We start from the raw sequence: 22294 nt of genomic DNA, 5'->3' as shown, positions 1-22294 counted from the left end.
GTCTCCTGCAGCTTTCTTCAAACAGAGGCATAAACCTAGCTTCTAGATCACTACATACAGCGTAACAACGACAACCAAATTTGTACGAAAAGGAACTGAAGAGATGTAGATATATCTTTCTGAAATATCTTCATACAGGACTCCCCCCTAATAGTGACGTACTAGTGCGACTACAGGAGCTGCCAACCGTTGGTTTTGCATCCACTACACAAACGTTTATATCTTTTTTTTTGGTTTTATTAGGATTGAGACGAGAAAAAGGATATGATCTTGTTTACTTGAGTTTATCTATCGAATCCTGCTGTCATTTAGGGCCTGTTTAGATTGGCAATGAAATTTTTTTGGGTGTCACATCGAATGTGTCGGAAGGATGTCGGGAGGGTTTTTTAGAAACTAATAAAAAAATAAATTACATAGCTCGTCAGGAAACTTCAAGACAAATTTATTAAGCATAATTAATCTGTCATTAGCATATGTGGGTTACTGTAGCACTTAAGGCTAATCATGGAGTAACTAGGCTTAAAAGATTCGTCTCGCGATTCTCAACTAAACTGTGTAATTAGTTTATTTTTTTATCTACATTTAATGTTCCATGCATGTGTCTAAAGATTCGATGGGATGGATGAAAAAATTTTGGGTGGGAAACTAAACAGGGCCTTAGTAATATTTTTCTCTTACAACAAACCAGCAAACAATATTTTTAGACATAACTTTTCTATCAAAATAGCTCATACATATAGTAGTAACTGTATAGTGGGGAGCCTCGTCGCTCGCTATCTGCTGATCTCACTGTCAGTCAGTTCCTTTATCGTCGCGTGCTGCGCGTACGCAAATTGTCACACGCTTACACGATAGGTGCACCAACAACGCGCGGACAACCTTGATGGTCCATCCAACGGCTCTAGTGCATAACGGGTACCCATGTTGGCCACTTACATACACACAGTGGCGCCTTTTTGATTTCGCATGAGTGGCCTCGCTCCTAATTAGAACTCTATTGCTCACGCTTTGTAGAATCTTTTCATCATCATGTCGTCTTTTGGAATATCTCCCAAGAAAAAGAAGTCGGGACGAGCTTGGTTCGATGTGTACCATGATCCTACAGGTCCAATCCCGAATGTAATTCTGGTCTCTGGGCTTGTTGCCGAAGAAGACTGGCCCATCTAGAATCTTTTTCATTTTCCACCAAAAAAATCTAGATTCTTTCATTTTGGAGGAATTACAATGTACTTTATGAACTAGGCTATTTAATTTGGAATTTGTTTAAATATAAAATTATGGAGCATGAGATAGAAACTGATTTCATAAATCACCATATTATGTTTCTGTTTAGCAACTTATAGCACGCTCTATGCCCCACTTCTTTGTAGCAGAAGTGGATCTCATAAATATCTCCCCCATGTGGCCAAGATCGCATAAATATCTCCCCCATATGGCCAATGATAGTATACAAGTATATTCCGTACATGACCATATTAACTTATTTGATCTATGTCTAATTTGAGATTATTAGAATGGATCTTAGTTCCAACAATCCAAACAGAGCATGGTTATGACTAATGAGTAATATTTTTCCGAGTTTATAGAAAATCTCTTCGACATCATATCGTGCGTTCTGGGACCCATCCTTATGATTTCAATGAGATTAAACAAAATTGTGGAACCTAGCAATACTACCATTTTTCTTAAAACAATGCGTACTAGGCAATATTGACCACGAGACATCAAAATTGACCTATGTTTTTTTACGAGCAAAATTGACCTCTATTTGCCATAGGGCATGGAAATAAGTGTGATTTGTTGGTGGACACTTTACTTATGCTTGTCAAATTTGTTGGTGGACACTGTATCTAATAAAATATTTATTTCTAGATCTAGAGGAGAGAGAAGAGTTGTGATTTGCCCATTTGCCCCTGCCAGGTTCTTCTTCCTCCTGGCATGGGTGTCCGCCGCTATGTGGCGACTGGATAGGGCTGCTGCAGGGGTGAGACTTTCATCAAAATTACTCGTCTACCATTACTTACGAGCGTACCCCTTTGTTCTTTTCCCACCTGAACATGAGAGTGACTATTATTGGAAAAAAAGTGAGCGTGTGGCTCCTCTCTTAGTACTCGACAAACCAAAACCTATAGGACATAGTTTTGGTCGTGCCTGAGACTTCCTCGCTAGCAGCCGCCTGTGGATCCCCTCTCCGCTCCCCTCTTCTCCTCGTGTGCAAGTCGGGAAGCAAGAGGCACTCCATGTGTGGATCTAGTAGAGCATGAGATAGTGCAGCCTAGCTAGTGGCCCACTCTCGCGGCTTCCTTCTCGAACACCCCTGTTCTCCTCTTGGACGCAAGCAAAAGCATCATATCCTAGCTCCCCTATGCGCCTCCTCTTCTCCTCCCAACACAAGTTTAAGCAGCAGGAGGAGGTGGTGGCTCCTCCTTTCTCCGTCTCTTTGTTCCCCTGGTCTGATCTGCACCCTTACCGCTTTTATTTGCACCCCTGCCGACCGGATTCACAACCCAAGCATGTCAAACTCCTCCCTCCTTCGTCCTTAATGTCCTCTAGATCTGAGCACACTGGATAGTTAAACAAAATTGTTCTATGATATATTGTTGGTTGCGCGATTGTATCGAGAGTTTGTTGTGTGCATGATAAAATTGATGATATGTTGTTGTGCTAACTGTATTGCCTAAATAATCTTTTTCTTGCTTCAAGAATGATTGATAATGTAGATTAGGGTGATGCCTATGTGAGGCATTTGACTGATATCTAAAGGAGAGATATAAGCTTGGAATAGGTCGATGGAAAACTTTAATACGAGTGGCTGGAAAAATCTTGTAGGTAAGTTTAAAGAAAAAATAGGTAAGAAGCGAACAAAGAAATAATTGAAGAACAAGTTGGACAATATGAAAAATAAATATACATGATTCATGGAATTCAAGAATTGTGTGACTGGGCAATGGGATGAGGAATAACAAACTGTTGATTGCTCTAAGGAATGGTGGGCTGAACATCTAGTTGTAAGTTTTGTATTATCATTGTTCAATATTCATTGGCCATGCATGCTTTGATATGGTGTGACTTGCTAACATTTTCCATTTAATTTTAGATATGTAATAGAATCAAATTGCAATCGTGTGAGGTTTAAAAAACAATGACCAAAGCACATTATTGATCTACATATATTGTTTGACAAGGTGCATGTTAGTGGGATTAATGCATCCTATCTTGGAGATATATCCTCTGGTGAGTAAAGTGATAAGGATGTGGCTGAGGTGCAAAAAAACTCTAGGAGTAGCGTATTTTGATAGGCATGTCAAGTTTCTCAACTTGTACTCAGAAGCATATCATTCTTGCTTGTATGACTTTGCATAATTTTATTTGTGACGTCAATTTATATGATAGCGAGTTTAATAGATGTGATGTTGATGAGGAGTACCTACGAGAAGTCTAGAACAAACAAGTAGACATTGCGCGCACACACACAGGGAGATGAGAATCTAGATGTACATGAATACCATTCGCAGTAGGATAGCTAATGCCTGGTTAGTGTCAGAGGGACATAATTATGTTGAAGGAGGACATCACAATATGAACCATACATCTTTTGTCAAATGTTATTGTTGTATTTATATGGACCATGGGCCGCGTTTAGTTCCATTTTTTTTTTTTGCAAAATGAACATTGTCACACTTTCGTTTGTATTGACAAATATTGTCCAAACATGAACTAACTAGGCTCAAAAAATTTGTCTCACAAATTACAGGTAAACTATGCAATTAGTTATTTTTTTCTCTATATTTAATGCTCCATGCATGTGCCACAAGATTCGATATGATGAGAAATCTGAAAACTTTTGCAAAATTTTTAAGAACTAAACAAGGCCATATGTTAATGGTGGATGCAGAACTAAAAAGAGTTTCTCTTTCTAAAATAGTCATTTACATGTATATCCGTAACAACACAGTGTTTGGAGACCAATTTACATATAAACAACTCTTAAGCCTTGACAGGAAATATAGTCATTTCTTACCAAAACTATGATTTTAAAGCATTTTAATCAAATGATTTTTAGTTTTCTCACAGCTCTAGCTCACAACAATTTTTTCTACAGCTCAGAATCCATAATAGTTTTTTTAGGACTGATGCCTCAACCAAATAGCGTTTTTGCCGGAGCGTAGAAACCCGGTCCGCAGGATTTTCATCTGATTTTCCAATGCATCGCTTTCACGCTTTGCTCCAGGCTCCAGACGGCCGGGCCGCCGGGCCGCACCACGTCCTGTGGTGTACGCCTCATCACCACAGTTATACATATATTTGCTAAAAAATATACATATATAATTGAAAAAAAACAGATTTTCCCTCGTGACAGGTAACGTGATAGGAATACCACACTTATTAATTACACTTTACACGTACCGAAGTTTCACACATACGCATACGTACACCACACCGTACGTGTTACACACAGCATACACCGTGTACGTACACGGTAACACAGATAGAACCAACATAACTACATACACATACACATACACATACACTGATACACATACACATACATGGGCGACGACGATGGCACGCGATGGCGCCATCACGTTCCACAAGGCAGCAGCTACTAGCATCGTAGCCGACCAGGCGGCGATTAATCACTCACCCAAAATGTAGCTATACGTACTCTCTAGCACTTTTTTGGAACACAATGAGATGTTCGTACTACGTTTTTTTACCTGATCCAACGTAGTACGGACATAATGCTGCATATATACACAATTTCCACTTATTAGTACACTTTACCCCCAAGTTCCACAGGTATGCATAAACACATACACACCCCACATATATAGCATATTCGCTGGTCTAAAAAGCCATAGCTAAAAATAGTGTTTGTTGATTTATTATGAGAAAAAATATATTAATTGAAAGAAAAAATACAGCTTATAAGATAAGCGAACAACAAGATAGTACTGCGTACGTGTTACACAGCACACACGTACTACACGGTAATACGGATTGAACCCAATAATATACCACGAACCAGACACGTACGTACATACAAACAGACGTATACGGACGACGATGTCACGATGGCACCATCACGTTCCAGCAGCTGCTCTCGCATCTAGGCCGCGCCCCAGCCGACCAGACACTTAACAATTCACCCGAAAATGTCGCTGCCCTCCAGCGCTCTGAACACCGTCGTCGGCTCCGGCTCCATCACCTCCACCACCTCCGGCGCAGCGTGCACGTACACCACCCAGTCGCCGTCCCCGCGCGCGCTCGGCATCGGCATCACATATCCTGCGCCGCCGGGCCAGGGGAAGTGGTACGACGCAAACGCCGGCCGGCCCCACCCAAAATGCACCTCACCGACGGGGAGCCCCATCCCCGACGACACCACGCAGGCCATCGCGTCCTCGTTGCCATTGCCGCGGAGGCGAGTGCGACCGTCCACCACCACGCCCATGCAGCACGACAGCGGCTGGCGCCAAGTGTCCGCTGCGGCCTTGGCGTAGAGCTGCCACAGGTGCGCCGTGAACGCCTCCAGCTTCGTGCGCCCGGACCCTGCCGAGGCCTGAAGCGCAGCGACGTCGGCGGCGGACACGCGGTAGATGCGGTTGACGGCGGCTGTGTCTGGCAGGGCCGGCACGCGGCTCAAGGGGACGAAGAGCCGGTCCACGAGGTTGCTGGCGGTGGAGAGTGGTGCTGGTTCACGCGGCGCAAGGAACGAGCGGTGGAAGGACGGGGCCGGAGGCGCTGAGCCGCCACGGGCAGCTGCAGCCCAAGCGACGAGGAACATGTTGAAGGAGTAGGCGTCGCAGATGCGGTGGTCGAAGGTGCACCCAACGACAGCGCCGCCGCACTTGAACTTGGTCACCTGCGTGCATGTGCTAGATTTTACAGTGATGAATGATGATGTCATGATTATAGAAGTGCATGTTCAAGTATAATGCAGTGCTGCGTAGTTTGCAACAGTTCGTGAGAGGTTACTAGACATCTCCAACAATAGCCTAAATCAGAGCTCTCATTTTATATTTGGGTGCCCACCTCCATATTTGTTGGGTCAATAAATTTCTTCTACTTTAGCAGCACTCCTCAAACAAAGCCCCCAAAATTCATATCAGGAGAGGAGAGAATGACGTTGGGGACCCACACGTCATTGAATAAATCCTTTCTTCCCCTCCACACACAGGGCAGGGGGCCAAGCGAAGCGAGCAGGCCGGTGTTGCTCCCGTGTGATGGAGGGAGGTGCGGCTGGGTTGCTCCGTGTGGCGGCGTAGCACCCCTGCACGGCCAAGGGAGGTAGAGGGAGTCGCGAGAGGTGTCGCTACAGCTGTGTCCACTGATTCTCGACCGACCTGTACCGTCAATCTGTCATGGCTCCCCTGCCCCACGCGCGTGGCTCACCTCCTTCGATCCTCCAACGGGAGTCTGAGGTCGCCACCACCGGCTTGAGCCTTCTCCAACGCCGTGAGGACCAAGATGGGGTGGGGAACAGACGTGAAAATTTTCCTTTTCAGTGTGTGATGACCGAATCTACGTAATATATAAAAGCTTTTGTTTTAAATTCTTAGGGCCCCTTTGGATTGTAGGTTAGATAAAGGATAGAAAAAGAAGAAGCTCAGGAATTAAGATGACATATTCCTCTAATCCTATGTGAAACACAGGAACTAACCGCTGCACATAGGAACTGGCCACGGCATCGTCGTCACGTGCGCTGTAGGTGAGTGCGGGGAGAGCAGGGCTGCCCAAGTGCTTGACCGCCTCCTTCTTTTTTCTTTTTTTTTATCGAGACCCTTTTTTTTTCTGGTTGGTTTGAATTTGGATGAGTGGAGCCCAAAGTCGTACCGAGCTGCACGGTGATCGTGAAACCAGCGTGAGCGTTGCGCGGGAAGTAGTTTGTTCCGCGTCAGGATTCTTTCCATAAAGTCCGACCTCATAGTTGTATGACAAGATAGTAAAGTTCACCACATGTCACTAAACTTGTATTATCGTGTCATTCCGGTCTCTAAATCTGTAAATCAATCGTTTAGGTCCTCGAACTTGTTCATCTATGTCATCTTGCTCCCTAAACTTATTATTCAACTATGTCATTCGGGTCCCTAAACTTAGAAATCGCCCGTTTAAGTCCACAAATTTGTTCAATTGTGTCATCCCGGTCCCTAAATTTGATTTTGATTCTCAACTGGGTCAAAACAAAGCGATCTAAAAACTCTATATCAAAAAATAATTCATATCTTCTTCATATGAACTCAAATAAAGATAAATTTTATATCAAAGTTGTAGCCTCAATGCGATCTACAACTTTATAGTTGAATTTTTTTTATTTAAAGTTGTGTAGTGTCACAAAATTTAATTTTAAATTTTAAATTTCTAGATCTAAAAACTTTCAAAAAAAATATTTTGGGACCCCAAAATATTTCAATTGAAAAAAAAATCAACTACAAAGTTGTAGATCGTGATACTGACTACAATTTTGATATAAAATTTATCTTTATTTGAGTTTATATGAAAAAGTTAATTATTTTTCTATATAGAGTTTTTAAATTCATTCTGTTTTGATCCAGATGAGACTTAAAAACAAGTTTAGACCGGGATGACACAACTGAATAAGTTTGAGGACCTATATAGGAGATTTCTAAATTTAGAGACTAGGATAACACAACCGAATAATTTTAGGTACCTAAACGATCATTTTACGAGTTTAGGGACCGATATGACATTTAGGGACCGGTGATGGACTTTACTCAAGAGATAGGAAAGTAATCCTATGGAATTTTTGGTCCTTTTTCCCTAAACAAAGAAGTGTGTAGGAAATAATCCTTAGGAAGTCGAATACTACAAAAATCTTATCCCAGTCCTCCAATACAAAGGGGATATGATTACCAGCCAATCCAGTCGTCGCAGTCGAACTGCATTTTTTTCGAAAGTAAATTTTGTATTACTAGTTTTGTGCAGGCTTCCAATTAATAACCATGCTCCGTGTATGTTCACAATTCCATTCATACAGTCGTTCGCTAGTTTTTAATTTAGTGAACGATCCACGTCGGTCGCCCACCCTTCTCCCCCCACTTTCCTTTCCTTAACGTTATCATAAAAAAAGCAAAATATTTATTTCAAATTACTATAACTTTTAAATGATGTATCTATTTTTAATTCCATCTATACCGGTGTGTTCAACATGACGAGACGAACAAAACTAGATCCCACTTCTATATGTTTCGAAGATTTTTATTTCTCTAGTAGCAATTTATGTATATTAACTTATAACATATAAGTTATATTGCTAACTTATTCTGCTAAGTTATGCTGCTAACCTATTCTGCTAACTTGTATTGTATAACTTTTGTTTGTGTATAATAACTGCATAACTTTCTATATACACTAGTGTATCAGTTGTGTAACTTATGTACATAAGTTGTATCGTGTAATTTATGCCTCCCTTTATTCCAAATTATAAAATATTTTGATTTTTCTACATATATTGATTTTGCTATGTGTATAGATATACAGTTGTGTCTAGATGCATGGTAAATTCAATTTAGAAAAGTCAATTACATTTTTCATGGCTATGCAGCGTAACTTAGTTCATTAGATTTATTGTACTGAGTTATATATCTAATTCCTATTTTTACGTATAGGCTACTAACTTACGAGATTAAGTTAGTGTACAAAGTTATATAAGTATCTTGTGTTTTTCATGTGCTGCATGCTAGCTAACTTATTTGTCTAAGTTACTATTAACAGTAATGCATCTAACTTGTGTTTTGTATTTGTTATTTTAAATTTTATAATTTAATTATTTTACAGATCTACGAATTGAAGAAACAGATGTTGATATTATCACTGCACAAGTTTAAAAAGCAATTATTTTATCTTGGTTTTCCAATGATGCATCATCATTTCTATGGAATGTATTATGTAGTATAAGTTGTAAAAGTTACTTTTATTTCATCCCTCCACCCTTTTATAAACCCTCTTCCCATTTTCCAAATGTTTAGTTTTCCAAAAAAAAAAAGAGAAAAAAACGACTCTTCAAACCTAAAAGAGAATGCAGGAGAACGACTAAGTTAGCAATGTTGAGCTATTCCTCGAACTTATGTTGTCTAGAAGCACTTCTAAGTTAGTGCTGTTAAGTTTACCGTGAAGTTATGCTTTTTAATTCCGTTTTATAAGTTATGAGCACATGCTTCTTAAAAATTAAAAAATATTTAAGAACGAGTGATCCAACAAAAAAAAGTGAAAAGAGAATCAAATGCCTCGAGGAAAGAGAAACAATTTCCTGTTCTGTCCATGTAACATATGCATTGTCCAAAAAAGGAAAGAGAATGGATGTCGGAAATTGACCGTTGCTTTCATTTCCAATGAACGTTCGTAGAATAGTGACGTCGATGTATGTTACTGTAGATTTTATTTTGTTTTTCTAGAGATGAAAAAGTTGAAAGGCTATATATTATGAATGCCTCGAACCTGCACGGACATGACGCCGGCCTTCTTCTTGGGCACCAGCGGATCGATGCTCTTGTCGGGCAGGCCCAGGCGGAGGTCCCGCAGCGCGGTGCCGTCGGCGGTCGCCTCCGCGACGTCCACCCCACGGCTGCTGCACAGCAGCTCCGGCTCCCCCGCCGCGTTGGCCACCACCTCCCCGGCCAGCGGGTAGTACGCCACCAGCGTCTTTGCCAGCGCCACCTTGAGGACCGCGGCCGGGTGGTGGTTGCGGTCACCTGGGTCCGCGTAGAAGAAGACGACGCCGACGTCCATGGGCGGCAGGAGGAGGTCCAGGTTCGACAGCGGCAGTCGGTGCTCATGCACCGGCAGCGCCGGCACCACCGTCGAGACGGCCGTGATGGTCACCTCATCACGGCCGTGCCCGTGCCAGGCGCCGTCGGTGGTGCCTTCCTTAACCATGTCGCAGAGGAGACAGAGGGCCGGAGAACTTGCTTTGGTTCGAACTGCACATGCCACACGTACAGGATGCATGGATTTATAGGAGAGGTAGCTGTTAGCCGGCCGCGGCCGGCACTTTAACCTATCTTACTTGATGATGGAGATTTAATTTGGAGTACGTATATTACTAAGGCGCCGTTTGGCTCCCGGCACGGGTGCTCTGGGCCTTTTGCTGTACTTTAGCACACGGTGCTGGCAGACTCTGGCAAAATTATAACTGTCAAAATGGAGGAGCGAGAGGAGGGTAAAGTTATTTTTGCTCTTGAGAGCATATGCTTCTACTTTCTCCACCACTAAATTCGTATTGAGAAATATACAAACACACATCTCGATATAAATCTACATTGAAATGTGTGTTTGTACATTTTTTAATGCGAATTCAGTAGTAGAGGGAGTGAGAGCATATGCTTTTAAGGAGAAAAAACTGGAGGGAGGAGCGCCAGTGATTTGAGGCTTTGGCTCCGTCAGGACACTCCTAATGTAGATTTTATCGTAATTTCTATAGCTATTTGTTACCACTCTATTTATTGAGTTTGGCTGATGTGGTACCATATCACTAAGAAACGAGTCTAAACAAGACTCGATGTCTAGCTGTGAACCGATGCATACGAAACTACTCAGAACCGGCGTTGGGGAGTTCTCCATCATTTCTTCAGACCCCGTACGCCCAGCTCCACTGCCCATCGCCACCGTCGGCCATGAAAATGTCACGACCTCCTTCCTGCGCTGCTCCATGCGCGCTCGCAACTTCCCGCGTGGCCTAGCCCCTCCGGCGCACACCCGCAGAATTGGTTGGCGCTGGTTCATACCGGTAGCGGGGGCTCCATCCTCCTGCGTCAATCGCAAATTCATACCAATAGCTGGCTTCAATTAGAAGTACACACCCATATCTCCCATGACCTAACCTCTGCAACTGATCTCATCCCTAGTAATTTTAACATAAATCCATGCCCCAGTCTTTGAATTAGGGGATGAATCAGTTAACAAAATCAAGCGGTCGAATCGACGAGGCAGTGGTGCCCATGGTACACGTTCTCTGTCCCTTCGTGGTATGAACTATGCATAGTTGGAATTGTTAAAATGTTAACTGATGAATATCTAATTACATATGTGCAGACTGCAAGTAACTAAATATATAGAGTACTCGTATTTCTATAAGGCAACTACTCATCTGTACAGGCTGCTGTTTCCAGTCTCCAGTAACTGATTCTTTTTAATTTCTGTGATCAGTGCTAATTTCAGTCACCTGGAACTGAAACTTGTTAAACTGATCAAGTGCACAACCACTATTTTTTTGCAAGAAAGGCTACATAATGTTTTGGCACAACTGATCCTTGTTTGTTTGTGTTGCATACAACTGTTTATTAAATTTCTTTTTCTATAGAAATTACTTTGTACAATCTTGCATTATGAAAGATGGTTTCTAGTTATGAAGTCTTGGAGCTAGCATTGGGAGTGACAATCACATTTTTTGTATTGCTAGCCCCCTTTTTGGCTGCGTAAACACATTTGCTGATTAGTACGAACGTAAGTACGTAATCATTTTATGCTTTGCAGGGAGGAAAAGGACCCTAACATATGGCAGGCTGAATATGAGCCACAGTACGATATCGTAGACTTAGCTGACTCTCCGGTAATGGGTCATGATACACTCAAAATATTATATTTGTCTAGGAAGCAATAGGTTGTTTTATGCCCTTCTGGCACTCGGGTGTAGGCACAGCCAACAATACCCGATTTCTACAACTAGCCTAACCTGAGTGTTACAGCAACAAAAAAACACACCAAATAGAGATCCTCAGATCATAATCCGATGGTCACAATGATATACAACTACACATATAATTCAGGCGAAGATTATTACATATATTTTATATTAAAATTGCATCTCTAGTTCGTTGTAATTCTATATAGATATAATCTGCAATTATCAGAGAAGCGGAAGGGACGGTCGCAGGAGCGTACCGCTTGATGATACCATGAAAGCGATAGAAGCAAGATGCAATACACGCTATATTAATTGATTTATCAAAAGGTTATATATATATAGGCCAAGCCCCTCCTTATCTTAACAACTAGCTAATGGGAATAAGCACCGGGGAGGTCAGGAGACAGGCCAGCACCGTGACTCTTCGTGTCACGTTTAATTATAGTCTAACATCCGGTTATAAAAAACGATAGACAATAAAACTATAAATTTGACAGCATCTAATATATGTTGACACAAAGATAATTAACAGGTCAATTTTTTTCAACATTTGGACAAGGACAAAAAAATAATATATATATATGTTAACAAAAAGACTTTATTTTTAGAATTACACAGCGCACGCACACTCACCCTTATGAACTACCACAAGGAAGCCAACCAGCTGATCTATGATCAGTTCACGTTGACACAAAGACAATTAACAAGTCACAATTTTTTCTTCCATGGTTAGACAAGGATAAAAATTACTATATGTGTTTTTATGACAAAATTAATATATATGTTGATAAATAACAAATAACAAAAACATATTTTTTTTCCATAGTTAGACTCATGCATATTGTTCATTTTGCTGAAATTTGTCTTATACTGATACTGAAATATTATAAAAGAAAAATAATATTCCTTAGCTAAAAAGTACTACTAAAGTAGTATTAGACAACAGGACTAGTATTTTCTTTTACCCGATGCAATACACAGGCATAATTTCCATCATGATAGGTAAGGTAACGTGATAGGAACACCCCCAGCTTATTAATTACACTTTACCCCCGATGTTGCACATGTACGTATATGTACAGTACCCCACATATAGTATTACGTTAGTGTTACATATATAGTATTACGTAGGTGTTACACAGCACACACACGTACAACACGGTAATACGGATTGAACCCAACATAACGTAAACCACGAACCAGACACGTATTACATACAAACAGACGTATACGTACGGACGGCGATGTCACGATGGCGCCATCACGTTCCAGCAGCTGCTCGCATCCTAGGCCCCAGCCGAGCCGACCAGACACTTCACAATTCACCCGAAAATGTCGCTGCCCTCCAGCGCTCTGAACATCGTCGGCTCCGCCTCCATCACCTCCAGCCCTTGTACTTTTGCTCAACCAACTCTAACGATAACGACCGGTTCATTTATTTTATTTTTTTTAGAAGGGCCCCATGTAGATTCAATTCGCACAAATATTAGTGTAGTACTTCCGCTTTACAATTTGGCGTTTACGTATGTGTCTGCCTGTGGACAAAGTGTTCTGAAGCTCTTGCCTAATCCAAGCATATCACATTGGTTTGTTCCTGTGTGTAGGGTGCCCTGCAACTACCCCGGGCAGAAGGTGACGTTCCACGTGGAGGAGGGCTCCAACCCCGTCTACTTCGCGGTGCTCGTCGAGTTCGAAGACGGCGACGGCGACGTGGTGCAGGTGGACATCATGGAGGCCAACTCCGGCTACTGGACGCCGATGCGCGAGTCCTGGGGATCCATCTGGAGGCTGGACGCCAACCATAGGCTGCAGGCGCCCTTCTCGCTGCGCATCACAAATGAGTCCGGCAGGAAGCTGGTGGCACAAGATGGCACCATCACGTTCCACAAGGCAGCAGCTGCTAGCATCTTAGGCGAGATAAATCTTTTAAGTCTAGTTAGTTCATAATTAGATAATAATTACTAAAATAAAAATAAACCTAATAATATTCGAAACTAAACAAGGCTCGGAACACAATGAGATATCGCAGAGTTAGTCTACTCTCAGGTGATGGGTCACGACCACACTCAAAATATTATATTTTGGATACGATAAAACACATGTGTAAATTACAATTGTTATGCCGTTTTTTTACCAGATCCAACGTAGTACGGACATAATGCTGTATATATACACAATTTTCACTTATTAGTACACTTTACCCCCAAGTTCCACAGGTATGCATGAACACGTACGTACACACCCCACATATAGTATACTACGTACGTACGTGTTACACAGCACACGCGTACTACACGCACGGTAATACGGATTGAACCCAACATAACGTAAACCACGAACCAGACACGTACGTACATACAAACAGACGTATACGGACGACGATGTCACGATGGCGCCATCACGTTCCAGCAGCTGCTCCTGCTCGCACCCTGGGCCCCAGCCGACCGCCCAGGCACTTAACAATTCACCCGAAAATGTCGCTACCCTCCAGCGCTCTGAACATCGTCGGCTCCGCCTCCATCACCCCCACCACCTCCGGCGCCGCGTGCACGTACACCACCCAGTCGCCGTCCCCGCGCGCGCTCGGCATCGGCATCACGTACCCTGCGCCGCCGGGCCAGGGGAAGTGGTACGACGCGAACGCCGGCCGACCCCACCCGAAGTCCACCTCGCCAATGGGGAGCCGCATCCCCGACGACACCACGCAGGCCATCGCGTCCTCGCCGCCGTAGCCGCGGCCCAGGTACGCCCTCGCCACCGTGGGCTCCGGCCGCTGCTCCTCCACCCAGTCGACGAGCTCGCGGAAGTGCTCGCCGGTCGCGGCCTCCGCCACCCACCGGTGCACGTCGCCGGCCACGTCGCCGAGCGCCATGCCGCGCAGGGCGTCGGTGCCCATGACGCCGTAGGGGATGGTCAGCACGTTGCCGAAGTAGGCCTCCATGGCGCCGTCGCGGCGGAGGCGACTGCGCCCGTCCACCACCACGCCCATGCAGCACGACTGGCACCGCTGCTGGCGCCGCGAGGCCGCTGCGGCCCTGGCGTAGAGCTGCCACAGGTGCGCCGTGAACGCCTCCAGCTTCGTGCGCCCTGACCCCGCCGAGGCCTGAAGCGCCGCGACGTCGTCAGCGGACACGCAGTAGATGCGGTTGGCGGCGGCTGTGTCTGGTAGGGCCGGCGCGCGGCTCACGGGGACGAAGAGGCGGTCCGCGAGGTTGTTGCCGCCGGCGGTGGAGAGTGGTGCTGGTTCACGCGGCGCGAGGAACGACCGGTGGAAGGACGGGGCCGGAGGCGCTGAGCCGCCACGGGCAGCTGCGGCCCAAGCGACGAGGAACATATTGAAGGAGTAGGCGTCGCAGACGCGGTGGTCGAAGGTGCACCCGACCACGGCGCCACCGCACTTGAACTTGGTCACCTACGTGCATGTGTTAGAAATAGAATTACAGTGATGAATGATGATGTCATGATTGTAGAAATTAAGTCCATGTGCATGTATACTGCTGTGCTGTATAGTTTGCAACAGTTCGTGGGAAGTTATTTAGTCACCTGCATCTTTGTGTTCAGATCGGAAGCTGAAATGCCATTTCTCCGTGATTGTGCCGTGGCACGTTTTTCATTAAAAAGAAATAAAGTTTATTACAACCTAAGATAGCCACGGTAATCCAGTGATTACTGAGACCAACGACCGAACAATACTCACGTGGTTGCAGGGGCAGATCGAGGCCCTGGTCTAGAAATCTTTTTAATAGTTTCTTTATTCATGCTAAATTAACTCATAAAAATATAGATTTGGCTTTATCTGATGTGTCCTAAAAATATCTTGCACTATTTTTATTCCTCTTTTTGAGTTGCTTCTGGATCCGCCATTGCATGATTAAGATTGTGATTACAACAATAATAAACCATGACAAACCGACTAAGCACACAACCTATATATCGTCGACGTCAAACATCGCCACATAAGTGACTAAGTTCATGGCCATTGGGTTCAAATCGCCCGAAAGCAGCACATGCAATACGTTATGCTTGTAGGACGACATGGGGCAGCAAATGCCACCCGAAACTTTTGAACGACCCCTCGGCGTCCACAGCGTTGATGCCGACGGCGATGACAAGCTTCTGCAAGAGAACGTGTTGTGCCTAGATCGTGGCGTTAGCCGTACGGGGTTTAGCTAAAATGCTGAGTGCCGCAGTTCTCACTAAAATTGAATTTGATTGGTTTTTGCAAAATTAGCTCGCTCAAAACCAAGCGGGCCTTTTTTTCTATATATATTAAAAAAAAAGCCACCACCGATTGCACATCCATTGGTTTGACTCATACAACATGTCTATATGAATAAATTATTAAAATCTCTTGAATATGCGCAAATCCTGAACATCAGGATTCGAACCCTAGTAACCTATTACTATTAGCGAAGGCTAATAAGATAGTCCACTGTTGGCCATATGTACATTTGAAGCTAAATTAACTTTCAATTTCAGCACACACACACATATATATATATAGTGGTTGACTTACCTATGATCCATTTGTTTTTCTCACATTTTTTTCTGTTTGTGCATAAGTTGGCTATAAACTTACAGCTCACTTCTCTTTTTTCTCATCCACCTCAGCATAGAGTCACCTACAACGTTTTATTATACTTGCCCTTAATACTTCTGTTGTCATGGAAGGTGACAGTGGTTCTCACAAGTTGATGATCTTAGTTAGCCCAACAAAAAATTGTTTGCCCACCACGTTGATGATCTTAGTTAGGCTACGATAACTTAGCATAGTGATGTATAATAATTAATCTGCAGCAGTAAAACCACTATATTGGAAAAGAAATAATATCCATATAAATAAGCTTTGTGTGCAAATATTTAAAAGCTGGTAGGATATGAGGTTGACGAAACATATGAAAGTGGCCTACGTACCAATCCAAACTAGAAAATGCCATATTGTCGTAGTCCCAAGGAAAAGAACATTTCCATGCAAAAGCGGGACACTTGGTCTTTGTGAGGTGGCAATGGCATATGACATACTGCTAATTAAGTTAAAGAATGTGTAGTTGGAGGCTTGGAGCCCTGGAGGTGGATATACATGATTGAAGTAGTTGACTGCCACATGGAATCTCTCTAAAAAAACTGTCAACGGGGATCACTTTTTTTTTCTTATTATTAATAGGTGAACTTTGTGTCGACAGAAATGAATCTTCGTGAGTTGGTGAACCATACAATTCTGTAACCGTACACGTAGGTAACCTCGCGCACCCGTAGCGTTTCACCCTGATCAGTTAAACGGCCGGTTTGCTGACAGTCGAAACTACAGTATATACAAGCTTTTGTTTCAAATTCTTACTGTTCTTATATACACACGATGCACGTAACATGTGTACATCTAACTGGAGTATTTATATTGGCACATGATGCCATCGATCTTACCAGCCAGTCCAGTGTCGTCGCAGTCAAACTGTACTTTTTACTGTATTTTTTTCCAAAGTAAATTTGTGCTGCTAGTTCCCAGTTCCGTGCACATGTAACTGTAGGTTTTCTGTATATACGGATATACAGATGAAAGGTGAAAGAATGGATCGAACCTGCACGGACATGACGCCGGCTTTCTTCTTGGGCACGAGCGGCTCGACGCTCTCGTCGGGCAGGCTCAGGCGGAGGTCCTGCAGCGCGGTGCCGTCGGCGGTCGCCTCCGCGACGTCCACCCCGCGGCCGCTGCACAGCAGCTCCGGCTCGCCCGCCGCGTTGGCCACTACCTCCCCGGCCAGCGGGTAGTACGCCACCAGCGTCTTTGCCAGCGCCGCCTTGAGGACCGCGGCCGGGTGGTGGTGGCCGCGGCCGCCGGCGGCGGGGACGTAGCAGAAGAAGACGCTGACGTCGATGGGCGGCAGGATGAGGTCCAGGTTCGACAGCGGCAGGCGGTGCTCCTGCACAGGCAGCGCCGGCGCCACCGTCGAGACGGCCGTGATGGTCACCTCATCGCGGCCGTGCCCGTGCCAAGCCCAGGCGCCGTCGGTGGTGTTGCCTTCCTTCACCATGTCGTTGCGAGCGACGAGTGTGAGGGAGTAGAGTAGGGAGAAGGAAGCACTTGCTTTGGTTCGAAGTGCAGATGCGACACTGGGTTGATTTATATAGGAGATCGAGGACGTGAGGTAGCTGCTAGCCTGCTAGCCCGGCCTATAGATGGCCAAACGGGCCACACGGCACGAGCACGGAACGGCACGTCGCGGCACGGGCACGATTCGACACGGGCACGATTTGGCACGCGTGCCTGCCGTGCCGTGCCTGACGTGCTACCGTGTCAGCCTCCCAGCACGAGCACGACACGACTAGATCTGGAGCGTGTCGTGCTGTGCCGCTAGGCACGGCAGCACGCCAGCACGAGCACGAGCACGAGCACCCCGGCACGAGCACGAGAACGACACGGCCGCGTAACAGAAAGAAATGGACGGAGGAGATCGCTTGGGGAAGGGATCCAACGGCTCTCGTGCCTGGAGCGGGCTGATGGAGCGGGCCGAGGCCGTGCCGGCCGCTGGAGCGGGCCGTGCCCGTGCCGTGCTGTTGTGTGCGGCTTCCAGCACGGGCACCGACACGGGGGCGTGCCGTGCCAGCACGGGCACGAAGCAGGCCGGGCCGGGCCGTTTTCGGACCGTGCTTTCTCGTACCGTGCTCGTGCCGGTCCGTTTAAATCGGCCCGTTTGGCCATCTATAGCCCGGCCTCCGGCACTTATCTTACTGGAGTATTACTAGCTACTAATTCTAATCATCACCCATAATACTATAATAATAATTACGACAGGATGTAGGTTAGGAGGCATGCCCTTTCCGAGACCCACCATGCGGAGACAATATTTGTTTGGTTGATAAGCCATGGTAGAAAGTATAGTTAGTGGCTACCAGATTCGGCTGATAAGCTTAGCTGGTGTGGTTTCTGATCCTCCGCCTGGGATCCGATCCTTCGGGCTCCTGAACATTATGCCAAATGCTGAAGACGAAATACTGGAGTGGTGGTTGCTTCAGAGATCAAAGGGTTGGCGAAATGCTCAGCTCGGCGTTTGATTCGATATGATGCTGTTGGTCTCGCTTGGTCCCTTTGGAAGAAAACGAACGCAAATCTTCAAGAACACAGTTCGGGGAGAAGGATTCAGTAACTCTGCTCAACAAAGTCACGTTGGGATGTTGGGCACGCTACAAGCTTTGTTTAGTTTCAAAAAATTTCAAGATCTTTGTTATATTAAATCTTTGGACGTATGCATAGAGTATTAAATATAGATAAAATAAATACTCTTTTCATCTTAGATTATAAGTTATTCAAAAAATTTTAGAGAGTCAAACCATCTTAAGTTTGACCAAATTTATATGGTAAGATAATAATATTTGTGGTGTGAGCTTAATATCATTACATTCTTCATTAGTTATATTTTTATAATATATATATTTGATATTATAAATTTTTGTAATTTTTCTCTATATGTTTTGTCAAAGTTAAGATGTTTTGACTCTCCAACATTCTTAAAATGACTTATAATTTGGGATGGAGGGAGTAACTAATTAGACAGTTTGCATGTAATTTACGAGACGAATCTTTTAAACCCAGTTAGTCCATGATTGAACAAGAATTGTCAAATACAAACTATAGGCCTTTGACCCAATGCCTTACGTAAGGGGGTGATCATAAGACATGAGAAATGGCCAACGGGCAAGGACAAAAAGGGTAATTCATAACCCTAGTGATGATGATGTGAGTCAGCGTGGCTCTCTAGGGATGAAGTTGAGCCGGTTGTGAAAGTTCGAGAACGAGAACAACTGTTTTCATAGTTCAATAACTAAATTGAGCTTTTGGCGATAGTTCAGAGACGAATTTGGCTATTCCCCCATTATTAAAGTGGAGGCAACTCACACAAAGAGGCAAATAGTAGAGCAAGTTTTTTTTTGTGAATCAAATAGTAGAGCAAGTTACGACACAAGTAATACACGTATGACGTTTACAGGCAAAACAACGGCAGCAATTTTGTAGGAGTTAGATTTACGCGATACACGCAAAGGATAGGTAAACAGGAAGTGAAGTCAAGCATCATGTTTTTCTACACCGTTCATTTCCACGCATCAGGTCGATCTTCTGTATGGTGTAAGACAAGTCTCAGTGGGGATGAGGAGCTGAATGCACTAATATCTCGTGCATGTTTCTTATCTACTTGTCCTCTTAGATCAATTGGACAAATCTACTTTACTTTTATCATCCTTTTCTGCCGGTCATTCCAACCGTGAAGATCACCCGGTATATCTTGTCTGATTAAGATGCGGCTGCTCATGATCGACACAGCATAGGAATGGACAAATATTCTGGACCAAAAAATATAGATAACCAACCCATGGCGAATAAGATATACCAACATAGGTGTAGTTTGGTTCCGTAAAATGGTTCACGCCGCTATCGGTTTCCGTAGATTACGTTTGGTTAGTTTTGGTTGTAGTTGAATTATATATAGCAGGATCTAATACGGCGCTATGTAAAATCGCTTCCGCCCACTAACGAGAGTTATGTGATCCTGTTACCATACAACTCCTTAATTCTGTGAGGTCGTGCGACAGGTTGTAATCAAATTATAGTGGGATCTAATAAGGCGCAGGCGCTATGTAAAATCGCTTCCGTCCACTAGCGAGAGTTTTATGCGATCCCGTTACCATGCAACTCCCATGAGGTCGTGCGATTGAGCCAAACAAATCAGGTAAACAACCATTCCATTCCCGATGACGCCCAGACACCATAAGTTGAAACTAACAACACACGCACACTCATCTCTATGAACACACAAATGCAAATCCTACCTCTATGAGCATCTTCAAAAACTGAACTGAAAAATCTCTGAGATTGACGAAGTCACCACAAATACCTTAATATCGATGATAATATCGCCTACTATTGAAAGCACAACGTTGTTAAATTTCGAAATATTTGCTCCCACGAGGAGTCAAACCTAGGACCTGTACTGAGGCTCTTGTAACCACTGAGCTCCATGCCCTTTCACTTAGACATCCAAGTTAGAGGTATGACGTGGGACTCCTTGTAGGTACATCGGTATATGTAATCTCAAATTTGTGTAGGAGCAAGTGCAATTTTTTTTTTGCTTTATTAGCTTTGTAGAAATGTTGTGACCTTTGATGAAAAAAATAAGGTTATACTCGTAGGTTATTTTATTTCAGGGAACACATATTGGATATGCTTGTAAAGTATGATGCAGAAATAGAGCAACATGTCTCTTCTAAAGTGGGTCTGTCACACACTATAGTACGTCCATAACCATGGAGATCTTCGTCAGTTATGGATGTGCTCATCTTTAAGAGACTTAGTGCTTAAGTAGTTGCATCTTGGCTTGGTTTTGTTCTTTGAAAGTTTTTAGAAATAGCCCAAGTTTTAAACTATAATAATATTTTGGTTATGCAAAACTCTTATAGAGACCAAAATAAAAAATATATTTTCAAAAATTAAAAGAAATACATTGGTGGTTACCTACTACACAAAGTGATGCTTGAACTAATCTCAAGCTACCTAACGCGTGGAGCCAAAAGACTACATTAAGGCATTGTTTAGTTTCAATTTTTTTTGCAAAATAAACTCTATGGCATGTTCGTTTATATTTGACAAATATTGTCCAATCATGGACTAACTAGACTCAAAAGATTCGTCTCACACATTACAGACAAACTGTACAATTAGTTATTATTTTTATCTATATTTAATGCTCCATGCATACGTCGTAAGATTTTTGTAATTTTTTTAGAAACTAAACAAGGCCTAAGCCGGCCGCTGAATTTGTTCGACAGAGATGATCCTGCTCCTCTAGTCCTCTGTATAGAAAAGGAAGTTATAAGAGATCGTCAAAAGAAAGAGACGTGAAAGCAAGTTGAAATGAACAAGCAACCTCACTCATCTAGTTGAGGACTGGGCTTTAACCTTGAGATATCTCGTTGGTTACAACGAATGGGCATATCTATACAAAATCAATCAGAAACTAGCTATCATTGTTCAAGCCAAATATTAGGTTCGGTTGGCCACATGAAAAGGGCATACCATCTGCATATCGTTTTTAATAACGCAGAATATATATACGGGTCGATGGTTGCTGCGATGTGGAGCACATTCAATTCAATCCATACATTATATACTCGAGGAGTGAAAGAATTATTTGATATCTAGTGTAAAATATTTGCAAAATTTCGGTAGGAAACATGGCCATGCGGAGCCCTTCGAAAAAACATGGCCATGCGGTGTACTTGAACAAAAATGTAAATGAGTCAGAGAGATGCTAGACTGATCGAGAACGATAAATTAAATGTGAGGACGCAAGAGACTGAAAACACCTTATATATGTTCCCCCAAAAAAAAAGACACCTGCATATATATAGTTATTCTGCAGTTTTTTTTTTCTTTTGCAGAAACTTGAAAAAAAATCTCTGCACATTTTCTGTGACAATAAGATAGCCTCTTTGGAACGTGCAATTATAGAAATAATGGAGGAATAGAAAAAACTTTGGAACATAATTGAGAATGTTTGGATAGAGTGTAGGGAAAACACAGGACTTCGATGAAAGAGAGCGACACAAAAGAAACTTCCCATGAGGTTTAAATAGAATTCTTCCAAAATTCCTATGAAACAA

The 22294-nt window shown here is 43.6% G+C and overlaps 3 protein-coding genes across 3 annotated transcripts; 1 reads left to right on the top strand and 2 right to left on the bottom strand.

Moving 5' to 3' along the window:
• Positions 4898–10671, bottom strand: LOC8063941 (putrescine hydroxycinnamoyltransferase 1). The gene is made up of 3 exons (XM_021463648.1): positions 10602–10671; positions 9460–9941; positions 4898–5866 (listed from the first exon to the last, which is right to left on the bottom strand). The coding sequence occupies exons 1-3, from the start codon at positions 10669–10671 to the stop codon at positions 5147–5149; spliced, it is 1272 nt and encodes a 423-aa protein (XP_021319323.1). The 3' UTR covers positions 4898–5146.
• Positions 12977–13792, top strand: LOC110436503 (expansin-B3-like). Its single transcript, XM_021463647.1, has 4 exons — positions 12977–13037; positions 13113–13167; positions 13249–13556; positions 13782–13792. The coding sequence occupies exons 1-4, from the start codon at positions 12977–12979 to the stop codon at positions 13790–13792; spliced, it is 435 nt and encodes a 144-aa protein (XP_021319322.1).
• On the bottom strand, positions 13749–17723 carry LOC8072317 (shikimate O-hydroxycinnamoyltransferase). Its single transcript, XM_002447020.2, has 2 exons — positions 17221–17723; positions 13749–15056 (listed from the first exon to the last, which is right to left on the bottom strand). The coding sequence occupies exons 1-2, from the start codon at positions 17671–17673 to the stop codon at positions 14109–14111; spliced, it is 1401 nt and encodes a 466-aa protein (XP_002447065.1). The 5' UTR covers positions 17674–17723; the 3' UTR covers positions 13749–14108.

The sequence above is a fragment of the Sorghum bicolor genome, chromosome 6, assembly GCF_000003195.3.
Source record: "Sorghum bicolor cultivar BTx623 chromosome 6, Sorghum_bicolor_NCBIv3, whole genome shotgun sequence".
NCBI classification, from domain to species: domain Eukaryota; kingdom Viridiplantae; phylum Streptophyta; class Magnoliopsida; order Poales; family Poaceae; genus Sorghum; species Sorghum bicolor.
The sequence above is the reverse complement of the archived record's forward strand: the minus strand, read 5'-3'. Positions and strand labels throughout refer to the sequence as shown.

Coding starts and splice junctions, on each gene's coding strand:
- LOC8063941 (XM_021463648.1), bottom strand. CDS start 10,671: ATGGAGCAGCGCAGGAAGGAGGTCGTGACATTTTCATGGCCGACGGTG. Junction 9,942..10,601: donor GATGGGCAGTGGAGCTGGGC/GTACGGGGTCTG, acceptor TGGCATGTGCAG/TTCGAACCAAAGCAAGTTCT. Junction 5,867..9,459: donor CCGGCGTCATGTCCGTGCAG/GTTCGAGGCATT, acceptor ACATGCACGCAG/GTGACCAAGTTCAAGTGCGG.
- LOC110436503 (XM_021463647.1), top strand. CDS start 12,977: ATGTCGCTGCCCTCCAGCGCTCTGAACATCGTCGGCTCCGCCTCCATC. Junction 13,038..13,112: donor CTCCATCACCTCCAGCCCTT/GTACTTTTGCTC, acceptor GGCCCCATGTAG/ATTCAATTCGCACAAATATT. Junction 13,168..13,248: donor CTTTACAATTTGGCGTTTAC/GTATGTGTCTGC, acceptor TCCTGTGTGTAG/GGTGCCCTGCAACTACCCCG.
- LOC8072317 (XM_002447020.2), bottom strand. CDS start 17,673: ATGGTGAAGGAAGGCAACACCACCGACGGCGCCTGGGCTTGGCACGGG. Junction 15,057..17,220: donor CCGGCGTCATGTCCGTGCAG/GTTCGATCCATT, acceptor ACATGCACGTAG/GTGACCAAGTTCAAGTGCGG.